Source organism: Zingiber officinale, chromosome 2A (genome assembly GCF_018446385.1).
Source record: "Zingiber officinale cultivar Zhangliang chromosome 2A, Zo_v1.1, whole genome shotgun sequence".
Lineage (NCBI taxonomy): Eukaryota > Viridiplantae > Streptophyta > Magnoliopsida > Zingiberales > Zingiberaceae > Zingiber > Zingiber officinale.
Genome location: NC_055988.1, coordinates 157,107,205 through 157,123,076, shown reverse-complemented (window position 1 = coordinate 157,123,076; position 15,872 = coordinate 157,107,205). Strand labels below are relative to the sequence as shown.

The 15,872-nt window shown below is 36.5% G+C and overlaps 1 protein-coding gene across 1 annotated transcript; it reads right to left on the bottom strand.

The window, feature by feature from the left end:
- Positions 1-278: 278 nt before the first annotated feature.
- LOC122042873 (SKI/DACH domain-containing protein 1-like) lies at positions 279-15,604 on the bottom strand. The gene is made up of 3 exons (XM_042603245.1): positions 15,216-15,604; positions 683-831; positions 279-551 (listed from the first exon to the last, which is right to left on the bottom strand). Exons 1-3 carry the CDS (start codon positions 15,524-15,526, stop codon positions 526-528), a joined length of 486 nt encoding a protein of 161 aa, XP_042459179.1. The 5' UTR covers positions 15,527-15,604; the 3' UTR covers positions 279-525.
- Between the last annotated feature and the right edge of the window lie 268 nt (positions 15,605-15,872).

Sequence of the window (15,872 nt, the reverse complement as noted above, 5' to 3'; positions counted from 1 at the left end):
GATAATCTGTTAGTCACCCCTAAGGCAATGTTGTAGCAGTGAGACACCTTCTTAGTTTTCCAAACATCAAAAGATTAAATCCCAACCTCGGACGGTTGATCTAAAAATACTAGATTGATTTCATCTAAAAATATTAGATTGATGATTCATCCGCTGCTTTTATTGTATGGATGAACTAGAAGTCATCTAGTTGATCATCTTGGTCAACTATTCGGGGTGGGTGAACTGAATGGAAATGAAATGGAATATAGAGAAGCCCTCCAAAACTAGGCAACCACTACAGATAACTCCAAAATGCAAATATCAAGCAAATGTAAGAACGTTCATCAGGTGAGGACCATGCACCAAATAGATTGTGTACAGCATGTAATCAAAACTAGCAGCGCCTCTATGCCATAAGAATCACAAAGCGACTGCTTTCAAATGTGAGATTTTTATGATTCAGTTAGCATGACACTTGGATAACTCTTGTAAGCAAAACATGAGGCGAGGAAGATAGCACATTGTAAATAGTGAATGCTGCAATCACGTCCCAGACTTCTGCTGTTTAGCTGCATGCATGTGGAAACTAATATCAATTTAGAAGTAATGATTGACTAATAATAACTCTCGACCTGCCTTAACAACGGCTAGCTAAAGATGCTCTTGAAGAATATGCAAGAAGTAACTTAAGTATATTTACCCAATTTTCGTTTAGCCTCGGATTTTGCAAAAAATTCCCTCCATTCCTCCGTCAATACAAAAACCACTTCTTCTTCATCATCATCATCACCACCACGACCACCACAATCATCATCTACTCGGTCCTCATTCAATTCTTGCTCTTCAGACCTGCTTACAGAATGCCAATTATCAGAAATAGCACAACAGCACAGCAACATATCAAAGGACATATTGCATGAAACTTACAGTGCAATAATTAATGCACCGGATCGCAGCTATAACAGAAACTCATTTTTAAAAACAATTTCTGTAATTGTGTGCTCAAAATTACCAATTTATGCAAGGACGAGAGGTACAGATCAAGTTGCTAGTATTCAGTTGTTTTGTGGATTTGTCTTTATGGATCTGACCATTAAGTACTTTATATTGTTGTAGTCTTCTCATTGGCTCTCCGACTGTAAAAATATTTTGCTCTTTACTAAATCTCCAAAGCGCTAATTACACCATCTGGAAAAGTAAGTGGACAATGTTGTTCATTCTCAAAGGTTCTCTAACCTAATTTATGTACGTTGCTACCAAATAACTCATGCATTCCTATGCACTAAGAGAACATTATTTCTGGAATTTAAATCCTGCAATCAATATGTTTTCAAACAAGTAAAAGAATGCTGGTATCATTTAAACATTCGTGTAAATAAAGAAAATTATAATTCTGCTCGAATATGTAGTTAAAAAAAAATTCATGACTCAATAAGGCTTATTTCAAAAAAATAAAAGGGGCAGCCCGATGCACGAAGCTCCCGCTATACGGGGTCCCGGGAAAAGATCCATTGTACGCAGTCTTACCCTACTTTTTTACAAAAGGCTATTTTCAGAATTCGAACCCGTGACCTTTTGGTTGCAAAACAACAACTTTATCATTGCACCAAGACTTATGTCAAAAAATATTTTCAAAAATAGATATTGATAACTCTAGTTTTTAATGAATAAAAACAAGAAATTCCCGCCAATGTGGGTCCGAATAGAACCGTCAATTTGAGTTAAACTCTTCAGGTTGGCCCACCCCGCCAAACAATTTAAGCAGATTGAGTTAGAATTTTATCAATCTAAGCCCACCGCAAACCAACCCGCCAAGGCACGAGCTGACTCGCCTAGGCGCACGATGGACTTGGGTTTGCCTGTGTGAGTAGAGAAAAAGCTAAGTTTTATGTCAATTATCTTTCTTTGTTATAATTTTAAAATAAAAATAATATTTTTCATCCAACATAAATATTTGTTTGTGTTCATTTACATTTAAAATACTTGTTTCTGGATACATTTTCTATTGATGAAATTTTTTCGAAGTAAAACGTTGAAAATATGAATTTTTTTTTAACTTTTTTTAAAATTTTTGATAGACCCGTAGGTTCTCGCCAAACAATTTAAGTGGATTAAGTTGAAATTTTATAAACCCAAGTCCACCGCAAGCCGACCCGCCCAGACCCACGATCCATGCGAGTCGGCCCGCGACGGACTTGGGTTAACCCACGGGTTGAGAAACGCATGTAAACCAAATTATGTCAATTTATTATCTTTCTTTGGTATAATTTTAAAATAAAAATAGTACTTTTTATCAAACATGAGTATTCGTTTGTGTCCATTTACATTTAAAATCCTTATTTCTGGATATATTTGTTTGATGAAACTTTTCTGAAATAAAACGTTGAAGATATGAATTTTTTTAAATTTTTGATAGACCCGTGGATTAGCCCGCATAACCGTAACCCATCTTGGATTGGGTTGGGTTGGGAATATCCCAACCCGGCAAGATGATAAGTCGGCCCGCCCTGTCTCGCCAAATGGTTAGCATGCCACGGGCCGACCCGCCACGCCACGGATTGGTCCGTCTAGTCCCAGAGACGGATTCGGACCATATTGGGATAATGAATATAATTTTACGATATTTTGTACCAAATAGTATTTGTTAGGCATGCTTATAAACCTCAATATTGTATTTATTCATGACTGATGAGCATTCTTTTAAAACTACTATGCATGCCCTTGTCTCAGAAAACTAAGCTCATCTTATTGGCAAAACTAAAGAGTTCTTAGTTGCGACAAAACAACCAATAACCCTTTTGTCTCATGAGACACACTAATGTAGTACAAGAATAGATGGACTCATCTGTAGGATCGATGGCGTGCTAAAGGGGGGCGGGAGGTGAATAGCACGTGTGGCTAATTCATTCGTTTATTGAAAAACACAAGGTAAGAACGTAGCGGAATAAAGAACAAGACAAAAACAATGCTAACACAATTTCTTTTACTTGGTTCGGAGCATGTGGCGACTCTTACCAAGGCCCATGATCGTTGATCCTTGATCGTTTTCGGTAGACAATCACTAATAGTTTAGAAATCTTTTACAAGTAAACAATTACAAGTACTAAAAATATAAAGTATACCGACAATAAAAAATTAGGAATTTCTTCGTCGATTGTCGGAGCACATTGAAGAGAGCAACAGTTATTCATTCTTGATCTCGGAAATTGTGTTGTTTAAGCAACTGGTCGAGTCCTCATTAAATAGCCAAGTTAAGCCTGATCCAGATCCACTAATCTCGGAATCAAGTTTGACTCGTCATTGATCGGTCGACCGATCCTTCCTGAATCGATCCATCTTCTCATCCAGATTCAGCTTCGGATGAGTCCTCGTTCGGTCGACCGATCCCGTCGTTCGATCGACCGATCCCGCTATCCTCACTGACATATCTGGTCTGATCCGATCAATCCGACCTAATTTCAATCACCGTACATCCACTGTTCCGTTGACCGATCTCCAGGTTCGGTCGACCGATCCTTCAGTCGAACCCGTTCATTTGGCTGGAAATCTATCTATTTGCTTTGAGGTTCAGTCGATCGATCCCCGATTCAGTCGACCGATCAAGGCTAAGTCCGACCCTGCAAAACTATTAGTTTCCTACAAAACAGAGTTAGACAAAAATAGTAAATAATATATAAATCAATAACTTGACAGCCTTTGGACTATCCGATTCTAATTTCGAATTTCCTCTAGAAACCCTAGGTTGAACCGACGCCTACTGTTCTCTCAATGGGAAACGCGTCCTCACTTACTCCTCTCAGGAGAAGTTACCTGTTGTCAGACCGGTCCTCCAGACCGACTGGATTTTCCGCCTAAGGTTACCACCCCCTAGGACCTAGAGTTGTCACCTCCTAGGGTTTTCCATAACCAAGGATTACCACCCCCTGGAACCTAGGGTTACCACCCCTACGATTTTCACATGCCTAACTACAACTAGGACTTTCCATCACCTAGGTTACTATCCCCTAGGACCTAGGGTTACTTCCCCCTAGAGTTTTCCATCTATCTAGAATCCACTACGACTTTTGTCTAAGACAACTTAGGACTTTCCTGCAAGCTCAATCAACCTTGTTAGATCACAAAACTTAACTTTGGACCCTTTGACATAATCAAAACTCAGGTTCGATCGTCTGATGCTTCCCGCACCAACATCATCGAAAATACAAAAGGCCCGTAAAGACACAGAAAACAGAGAAGACTCATAAAGATGCTATAATTTTCCAAGCATGGGAAGTTAAAAACATATTGAAATTGTTGGAGATTTATAGCTCGCTTTCAACTTTTAAGTTCAATCCTTTGAAATTAATGAACCTTGTATCATTTCCCAAGTACATTTATCATCTTTGAAGGTATACCAAATTAATAGTTGAGCTTTAGTATCTTTATTTCTGCATTTATAAACTTCTAATGGAGATTGATTTGATTCAACTGTAGAAATTCAACATCTGTAATCCATTTGTACTCAGAAAGAGGTCACGTCTTCCATTTGGCAAGATACTTTTGATAACCACACCATCGTTTTCTGACACAATTTAACTTTATGTTCATTACTTGTCATAACATCTTCATGTTCAGAATATAAGGTGAGATCCTCAACTCAATATTAAAGATGTTGCTAATATGCATGTCTAGATTAAGGACATAAGCATTAGAAGTTATTTTCTTCGGAACTTTATAGGACCAGCGTTCCTTGAATGAAGTTTCTCATAGAAACCCCTTGGATATCATTCTGGCCTTATACAAACCATAATCATCACCTTCGTTAAATTCAGCAATTTTTTTTTTTTGCTTTTCAAATCAGCATGTGATTTATATCTTTCATTGCTCAAAAATATTTTCCATTTGACATCATCACTTGGTCTTGCCTCCAATGATAAAGGAACCAAATCAATTGACTTTCTACGAAGCATACCTGTAACAATTTCAAATGGACCTATTCACCAAACTATTTTATGTAAACTCAACCATAGGAAGAATTTGATCCCATGTGATAACATGATCTTCAACCAAGCAACAAAGTAAATCATCCAGATTTCTATTGACTATCTTTATTCGACCATCTGTTTGAGGGTGGAAAGAAGAAAATTTCAACATTGTATTCATCAATTTCAATAAGGCTCGCTGGAAGTAGCTTGTGAACTTCACATATCAGTTAAAAACAATTGTTATTGGCAACCCATGAAGAGGAACTTCGTTGACGAAACATAGGATGAAGTGCACTATTTTTGAAAACCAATCCACCACCACACAAATATAGTCATGATCGTCAATGGTTCTAGTCAAACCAATCACAAAATCTGTGTTGATCTTGTCGTGGTTTGTGTGGCATGGGCAATGACATAAATAAACCAGTGTTTTTTTCTCTTCCTTCGGATAATTGGCATGTGCAACAACAAGAGACAGTTTTAGCCACATCCTTCTTAAAACTAGGCCAATAGAAACAATCTTCAACCATTATAATTCCAAAATCACCAACTACCGCTCTAGACTCCCATATGTCATATCACTTGTTCACAAGGAGAAGTATTTGGCAAACAAAGTATTAGAAATTTTCCATGTTATCTAGCAACCAAAGCAGCAAATATATTATTGAAATCTTTGCAAAAAGGGTAATCTTTCTTGAGTAACTCAGATCCCACTTGTGCAACAAAGGTTCAAAATTTTGAACTGTGCTAAAGTTTTGATTTTTTTCTAGAATGATACTATTTCGGTAAATAACAAAAATTTTCCTAATAATTATTGTAGTACCTAATTCATAAAGCGCATAAAGATGTTAAGAGTGTCAGGAAGATAACAAGGCATAACAAGTCATTCATAGTGGTCATCTTTAGTTTTGAAAGTTATCTTCCATTCATCTCCGAGCTTTTTGCGTATTTGATAATACCCATTTTTCAAATCTATTTTTTAAAAGATAAAAGAACCGACAACATATCCAGTATATCATCAAGACGAGGAATTAGAAATCTATATTTAATAATAATCTTGTTGATCACACGACTGTTAATACACATACATCATCTACCATCTTTCTTTAGTACAATAATGCAGGAGAAGAAGCCCCGGGGACAATGGTGCGTGGTTAGACCCTTATAACCAAGAGATCTAAAATTTGAATCTTGCACTACAGGGGATTTTCTTTCCGGTGAGAAGCGAGCCTAAGAATGTTGATCATCTGGCTGGGCCTCCATTAGCGCTTCCCTATTTACCCTAATGGTCGGTGGAAAACTTCCGTGAGCCAGGATTAGTCGATTCGAAAAGTTAGATACTTGAGTTACCAAAAAAATAATAATAATAAAATAAATAATGTAGGAAAAACTTGGGCTTAGACTTTCCCGAATAAAACCTTTTAACAACAATTCATCCACTTGTATTTTTAATTTTGCATGACCACTTAGATTCATTTGATACGTTGGTAGATTGGTAGTCGTAAACCTAACACAAAATCAATACCTGCTGAATTTTATGCATTGGTGGAAGCTCGCTAGGTGATTTTTCTAGAGCCACATTAGAAAAGTCATCCGATAAGATAGTGATTTCCAAAGGAACTAAGGAATTTTTGGTTGCCGATATTCTTTGACTTCTTTGATTATAAGAGTATATATAGTAGGATTCTAATCGGATGACTCTTATCGGCTCGACTCTATATATGTTCCTATAAGAGTATACATAGAGCCCCCTATCGGAAAGTTATATATGTTCCTACCAATAGCCAAAGAGGTGTGGGAGGCAGCTAAAGACACTTATTCAGATTTGGAAAATTCTTTGCAAATTTTTAACCTAAAATCAAGCTTATGGCAAGCGAAGCAAGGGGAAAGTGATGTGACTTCTTACTACAATGAGTTGATGACATTGTAGCAAGAATTAGATCCATGCTATGATAATATTTAGAATTGTGCTGATGATAGTGTTAGTTTCATGAAACGGCAAGAGAATGATCAGGTGTTTATTTTCTTGGCGAGACTAAAAAAGAATCCAAATGAAGTAAGCGGTCGAATTTTGGGAAAGACCTTCTACCAATGATCCGTGAAGTATTTTTAGAAGTCCAAAGCAAAGAAGCTTGACAAACAGTTATGCTTAACAAATCTACCTTAGTTTCTACTAACTAAAGTTTGGAAAGCTATGCCCTTATTACTAAAGGTTTTCAAGAGGAAGCAAAGAAAGATGGCAAAAGTTTTAAAAAACCATAGTACGACCATTGTAATCGCTTGTGGCACACATGCTTGAAAATCCATGGGAAGCCCAAAAATTAGAAGAAAAGAACTGATGGTAATGGTCATGCACTTCAGACTATTATCTCAGATCAAGAAGGGCAGTCTATTACTAGCATATACTTCTTTTCACCAAAGAACAAATAGACCAACTGTACAAACTCCTTGAGTCTCAGAAAAATCATTCATGTTCAATAGCTCAAAAAGGTAAGTACATGACAACAACCTTAGTGTCAATTCTAATCGTGCCTAGATCATTGACTCAGGTGCAACTGATCATATTATAGGTATGTCAAACCTTTTCTCTTCACATAGACCTTGAGTAGGTAACCAATAAATCAAAATTGTAGATGACTCTTTTCAACCTTGCAAGAAAGGGTTCTGTTGTAGGATCACCTATGTTCACTCTAAATGATGTTCTTCATGTTTCAAAGTTGGCTTGTAACCTTTTATATGTCAGTAAATTGGCTCATGATCAAAATTGTCAAGCTAATTTCTTTTCGTCTCACTATTCCAGGATTTGACCTCGGGAAGGATGAGTAAATTAGTACATGATCAAAATTGTCAAGCTAATTTCTTTTCATCTCACTGTGTATTCCAGGATTTGACATTGGAGAGGATGATTGGTAATGTTAAATGAAGTGAAGGAATCCACTTCCTTGAAGATGGATCTGAATCAAGAAAACAATCTCGACCAAGAGATTCCTACTTTGAATCTATTTCTATTTCGATCAGTAATATTATGTTGTGGCATTTTAATTAGGACATCCTAGTTTTCAATATTTAAAGCACTTGTTTCCTAATATTATGTTGTGGCATTTTATGCTAGCACATCCTAGTTTTCAATATTTAAATCACGTGTTTCCTAAATTATTTCATGGTAAAAATCCATCGTTGTTTTGAAGTATGTGAGATTGCAAAAACACCACAGCACATTCTTCCCTTCATAGTCACAAGCCATCAAAACCGTTTACCATAATTCATTGTGATGTTTGGGTCCCAATAAGATAAGCACCCCCTCTAATAAGAAATGATTTATCACATTTACAGATAATCATACTCGACTTTACTGGGTGTATTTATTAAAGGAAAAATCAAAAGTGAACAAGTCTTTAAAAAAAAATTTAATATGGTGCACACTCAATTTCAAACTAACATACAAATTTTTAGAAGTGAAAATGGGAAAGTATTTTAACATGATCTTAGAAATTTTTTCTTGAAAAGGGGATACACCTCAATAAAATAGTATTGCTGAAAGAGAAAATAAACACCCCCTAGAGGTAGCCCGAGCATTATTTTTTTCAATCAAAGTACCAAAATATTTGTGTTAATCATATTTAATTAATATAATGTCATCTGAAGTTCTACAATTTAAGATTCCATTTAATACATTTACAATATGTTTTCATTCGTCTTTCAACTAATTTACCATTAAAAATATTTGGTTGCACAACTTTTGTTCACGAACATAGGATAATAGGAAAACTTGAGCCAAGGGCAAGAAAATGTATTTTCGTGGGTTACTCCCCTACGCAAAAAGGTTATAAGTGTTATGATCCAATATAAAAAAAAAAATTGTGACAATGGATATCACATTTTTAAGAACATTCATCTTCAGGGAAAGAGTTCAAGGGAAGATTCATTTACTAACTTTAATGATATATTTTTGTCAAATGATATATTTGAATTTGAGCCTACTACCTCTACACAAATAACAAATGAAAGGGTCATTTTTTGAAACTTCTTTCATAATAAGTGATGTTTCTACTGAATCCAAGCCTACATTTGACAATCAAAAATCTGAAAAATAAAATTGTGAAAAACCTAGTACAATGCCACAACATGATATACCAGGTAATAGATTCAAGGGGAACAAATTAACTTGGAAGGGAATCGTCTACTTGAAAAAGAATCATCAGAAAGAGAAAGGTGAATCATCTCTACAGCATAGTTGTGATTCCAGGCCAAGGGAGAATCTTCATCCTAATACTAATAATTCTCTTCCAAAGTCTAATAGTCAATTTGAGTCTGACATACTAATAGCTCTTCGAAGAGGTGACAGATCTTGTACCAAACATCTTATATCTAAGTTTGTGTCATATTCAAATTTGTCTTCATCTCTCTTGTTACTTTTTGTTCTCAATTATCCTACAGGAAGACCTATAAGTTCCAAAGTGAAAGGAAACTATGCTTGAGGAGATGATAGCTCTGGAGAAGAATAAACTCGGAAGATTGTTACATTACGAACAGGGAAAAATACCGTGGGATGTAAGTGGATTTTCACTGTAAAGTATAACTCAGATGGATCAATGGAGAGATATAAAACTAGATTGATGGCCAAAGGGTTCACTCAAACCTATAGTGTTGATTACTCTGAGACATTTGCTCCCATTGTAAAACTAAATATGGTGAGAGTACTTTTATCTATTGCTGCTAATCTACACCGGCTTTTACTACAATTAGATGTAAAAAATGTCTTCCTCAATAATGATTTAGAAGAGGTATACATGGCTAGTCCACCAGGCTTTGAGGAGAAATTTGGCTCAAAGGTGTATAAATAAATTAAATCTTTATACGGTTTCAAGCAGTCTCCGAGAACTTGGTTTAAGAAATTTACTAAATCAGTCAAGAAGCAAGGATACACTCAAGGACAAACATATCATAGATTGTTCTTAAATTTTTCCACAGAAGGAAAGATTGTTGTACTAATAGTGTATGTGGATATTATTCTCATAGGTAATGATGTGATTGAATTGGAAAGACTGAAGAAAAGCCTAGCAACTGAATTTGAGATGAAGGATTTGGGAACATTAAGGTATTTCCTTGGTATGGAAGTCACTCGCTCTAGAGAAGGTATTGTTGTCTCTCAACGGAAGTATATCCTTGATCTCTTGGAGGAAACAAGAATGAGTGATTGTGGACCCGCATACTCCCATGGATCCTAATACAAAACTCTAGGAAAAAGAAAGTGTTCCTATTGATACCCGTAAATACCAAATGTTAGTTGGGAAACTAATTTACCTATATCATACTCGGCCAGACATTAATCTTTCAGTCAGTGTTGTAAGTCAATTCATGTATGCACCATTTGAAGAACACCTTAATGCTGTTTATAGAATTCTAAGATATTTGAAGACTACTCTCGGAAAATGTCTAATTTTCAGAAAGACTAATTAAAGGAGTGTTGATGTGGTTACTAATGCAAATTGGGCAGGGTCGATTAATGATAAGAGATCCACTTCAGGATACTGCACCTTTGTATGGAAAACCTAGTAACATGAAGAAGTAAGAAACAAAGTGTTGTAGCCAGAAGTAGTGCAAAAGTTGAGTTTAGAGTAATGGCTCAAGGAGTGGTGTTGTAGATATACATAATACTTGAGCTCAAGAAACCCATAGAAATTCCATTAAAGTTATACGGTGATAATAAGGCCACAATAAGCATTGCTCATAATCCAGTCCAACATGATAGAACGAAGCACATTGAGATTGATCGACATTTTATAAACGAGAAAATGAAGACGGAACCATTCTGTACCTTCTAATCAACAAATAGCTAACATCTTGAACAATTAATAAGCAAGTTGAGAATGATTAATATTTATGGTGGCAAAAGGCGAATACGCTCGCCCCCAGCGCCCCCGCCAACCCGTCCCAGGGTCAACACGGAGAAGGTAAATCACGGGCGGCTACTAGCCTTTGAAATAGTGACTAGCACATAAGGGAGGCATTTATCTTGACTTTGCCGAGATTTGAACCCCAGACCTCATGATGGCAACACCTCATGCGCTAGCCACTAGACCCATCCGAGGGGACGAGAATGATTAATATTTATGCATCAACTTGAGGGGGAGTGTTGGAAAATTAGGAGATCTTGATTGCATAAAATCAGGAAATAATCTTTCAGATAATGATTGCATAGAATCATGAAAGAATCTTAGGAAATCAAGAAATAATCTCTGATTTTATTAATTTGCATTTCGTATGTTTCCTTTCTTTTATTTATTTCTATTTCAATATTTTGTATCTTCTATCTGCTAATGTAACGTCTAATTGAAAATTAATAATAACAATTCCTCATCTTCCCCTTTTTTTCCATTCAATATTTTCAGTTTTCTCCAGTTATTTTCATAAGGATAATATCACACCAAATAGAGTCACTTTAATTTTCACAAGAAGGAGAAATAAGGCAACATTGCATTACCGGAATAGACGTGTTCTCTATTCATATGACTTTGTATGGTTGGGGATGTGGTTGCGTAGGAAGCTTGAGGCACAGAGAGCCGTCAATTTGGGTTGGGCCCGTCGGGTTGACCCGCCCCGCAAAACAATTTAAGCGGGTTGGGTTGGAATTTTATCAACCCAAGTCCGCCATGGGCCGACCCGCCTAGGCCCGCGACCGGCGCGGGTCGGCCCGCTCGGGCTTGGGTTGGCCTGCAGGTTGAAAAATATATGTAAGCTAAGTTTTAGGCCAATTTATTATCTTTCTTTGTTATAATTTTGAAATAAAAATAATACTTTTCACCCAACATAAGTACTCATTTGTGTTCATTTATATTTAAAATACATGTTTAAGTATACATTTAATTGTAGAAAATTTTTTTGAAGTAAAATATTGAAAATATGAAATATTTTTTAATTTTTTTAAAAATTTTTGATGGGCCCGCGGGTTGGCCCGCCAAACCCGCAACCCGCCTTAGAATGGGTTGGGTTGGAAATTTCCCAACCCACCAAGTTGGCGGGTTGGCCCGCCCCGCCCCGCCAAATGGTTAGCCCGCCACGGGCCGACCCGCCCCGTCACGGGTTAACCCGTCTGACAGCTCTCAGGCACTCCACCATAAATGTTGACACAACATTCTTGTAGCTTCCTCCATGGATGATAAGCTTGTGTGCTTGATTCCTACAAGGGATCAATATTTGAAAAATAGATGTCTTCCGCCAATCTTCACTTTCAACTTTTGGATGGTAAGAATACACCTAACAACAGTTGCAAAGGAAGTGTCTTCATCTTCTTCTAAATCATTTTTAATATAAACTCCATAGTCTAAAGAATTTCCATCTCCTTCATCACTTTGATTTCTGCATCATCAAGATGCTCAACTCCAATATGTAAATTCTTTTTGCGATAATTAGAAGCCATGTTGTCGGGTTGTTGACACTTGAAGCATTTGTTGTCCTTATCGTTTGACTTGGATGGCTGCATGCATGGTTTAGAGTCACTTTACTAATTAAATGGGTTGACATATCCTCCTCGTACTTACTAGTTGGCTTTAGAGATCCCTTTTTTCATAGTTGAAACTCTAAGGGTGCGTTTGGTTTCTGCGTTTTTCATTTTCATTTTCTAAAAAATGCACGGTTTTGAAAAATGGTGTTTGGTTTGCATTTTTCGTGTTTGTTTTCTAAAAAAATAGATAGCGTTTTCTAGAAAAATAGATAATGACAAAAAATCATTTTCTGTTTTCTAGAAAACACGCGGTTTCCAGAAAATGAAAATGGAAAACGTGCAAACCAAACGCACTCTAAGCTTTTTACCAAATGGATAACTCAAATACTCCTCAATCCAAGGCAACTTGGAAATTTTGTTCCAAGTTGTAAAGTGGTTGTCTTAATAATTCTCTTTTCATTTAGGCTTTAATCAAGCTTTAAACTTGGCAAGAGTTTGTTTGTGATCTTCAACAATTTGACTCCTTGACTTTGACTGATCGAACTTCTGTATATACTCAGCTACAAACAAGTTAATATGCTTTAAACTAATAAGTTGATACATAATTTATCCTTGACACCAATCCACCATATTTTTGCTAAACCCACAAGCTTCATATGAGCAAACCTTACTCTTTGATCATTTGCATATTGTACCAATCAAAATAATCTTCTATTGTTGTAGGCCAATTAGCAAATAAAGTAGGGTTCACTTACCCTTCAAAAGTTGGGGCCTTAGATCAAACTTTCTTTGTAATATCTCCAACAAAATCTTGGTAATTGTTTTCCACTTCAAGAAATCCGCTAGCCCACTTAGAAAAAGGTTGTTTTTATAGTAATGTTGGAAAGCCTTCTTGAATCAAGTTGTTGTTTGCTTGATATGTCTCTCCATGCTCTCCTTGGGCTTGATCACCTTCATATTGAGAAATCATAGCTTCAACATCATTTAAATGAATATGCATGTCATCAAGTTGTTCCATCATGCGAGTAAGTATCTCATGTAGGAGTGTAAATGAGTCAAGCCGCTGGCGAGCGACTCGGTCAAAGCTCGACTCAAGCTCGTAGTTAATCGAGCCGGCTCGTTTAATATTCGATCCGATCTCTAGCCCATTTAATACTGGCTCGAAGGCTCGTCGAGCCTGTTCGAGCTCGTCTAATTTAATATTTTAATATTTAAAATAATTACTACTTTAAAGTTAAGTAATAAGTTGAAGAGGTGTTTGTGGCTAGAGTGTTTCATAAGGTTGTTAGAGGTTGAAGGTTCGAACCCAGCTTGTGCGTACTTGTTTTTACATTTAAATTCACTGTTTTCGAGCCGAGCTCGAGCCTATGATTAAATGGTCGAGCCAAGCTCGAGTTCAAATTTAGAAACGAGCTCAAAAGCTTGAGCCGAGCATCTTTAATTTTCTCGAGCTCGAGCCAACCCAAGCTCAAGCTCGGCTCAGCTCATTTGCAGCCCTAATCTCATCACGTTGAGTAAAGTTAACTTTCCTCTAAAGCTCCTCTCAGATTTTGTAAACATATTAGCTTAAGCTTTGATACTAAATATGACACAACACAAGAAGAGGGGCTAAATGTCAGAAGGTTTGGGTAGAAAAAATCTAGGATTAAGTGATAAAGTATTGTAGAGAGATTATAGAATCTTAGGTATCGCACTAAGGGTTCTAGACATCACACCATAAGAAGATTGCATCACACAATCTAAGAAAACTCTCAAAAACTCAGTATCTATTTCATATCCAAGCATTACAGTAGTATACATTTTTTATACTAGGAAATGAACTCATTGAAAACACAAAGAACTCATAAAGACACATTGGAAACATAGAAAGGTCATAAAGATGCCTATTTTCTAAGCATGGGATGTTAAAGTATATTTGAATTGTTGGACATTTATAGCTGATTTTTTACTTCAACCCTTTGGAACTAAAGAACTTTATATCATTTCCCAAGAAAGTTTATCATCTTCTAAGGTATGGCAAATTAATAATTGAGCTTTAGAATCTTTATTTTTGCATTTATAAACTTTTAATGGAGATTGTCACTTGTCTCCATCACACAACTACCATTTCCTAGACATTAGATACTCCATTTTCAGCCGTCATACATCATTCTATGGTTCTTAACAAATTGACACTTAATTTAAACAAGGAAATTAAGAACAAATGCAAATGATATTCAATAGCCTCAGTGATTCAAAGTAAAGTTCATTGAGCATGATAACCATGTGTACCCATGTTGGATGAAAGCCAGAACCTAGCTATAATGCCATTTGTAGCATTTACTGCCAGATTCAATCAAGCATGCAGTTGATTAGAATCTTGCAACTACTAATATGCAGTTCATATTTTCCTATTGCTTTTCATTTTAATTCTAGGCTCCAGCCCACTATTATTTCACAAAATAGATCCTTGGTTCAAACCTAAATAAATGCTAAGCCAACTAGTTGCTTGCTGAATTTTTTTTTTCAATTAGCATTATATTTTATTGTCTTCTAAAGGTTAATGTAAGATCATTCGTGGTAAATGTCCCTGCTGTTTCTAAAGCGAGTCCTTTTGGAATCCGAGTGTATTAAAAGATGATAAAATAGACAAAAATTAAGAGATAAATACTCTGAAAGCAAAAAATGAAGCATCATAGGTTCAAGGAATGGCAAATAGAATGAATGCTTCTTCAAAAAGGCTTCCTTTTATAGGTATAACGTGGTCAGAAAACAGAACGCCAATAGCAAAATTATGGAACCTACACATAAATCAGAGACAGAGTTTAACGGTGACAAAAGCATACTCGGCAGCAGAAAATTCCGCAACTTTGGCCTCATCCGCCATTCTCGAGCTATGGGTACGGACATGCCTTTGGGAGAAATGGTCATGGAGGGGACGTGGAGAGGATTCATTTGGTAAAAGGTGAGGCAAAGTAGAACATGCAATGGATGAAGGCCTGGGAAGGAAGGGAGAACTCAGTGAAGGTAACTGGTGATGCTGATGGTGACGTTGATGGCAAGCGCAAGGGCAAAGGACGAAGAGAGGAATGTGGTGGTGGTGGTGGTTGTGGTGGCGACCATGACCTTGGCAGGGGGAAGGGAGTTGGTGTTGCATGGCTCGGCACTGTCTAGGGTTTGTGGACCGAGTTCTGGTGCTTAGAAATACGACCTGACTCAGGACTTTTACTTTGAGATTAGTACGTACGTCGCACCAGGGAATCAAAAAGATTCTGTGAGGAACATTTTTCCGACCTGTATAAAAGGCCAAATATTTCTAAAATATCAATTATTTCTCAGTTCAGATTTCACATTTTTTCTATTTTTCCAAACCATTTGAAATATCAACTTTATCTGCATTTGTCTCCACTCTACCTCCACATATGACCTCATAAATAGAATCCTCTCAAAATTATCTAGTGACTAGTACATGAAATATTATCATTATAAAATTTAAAATTTAA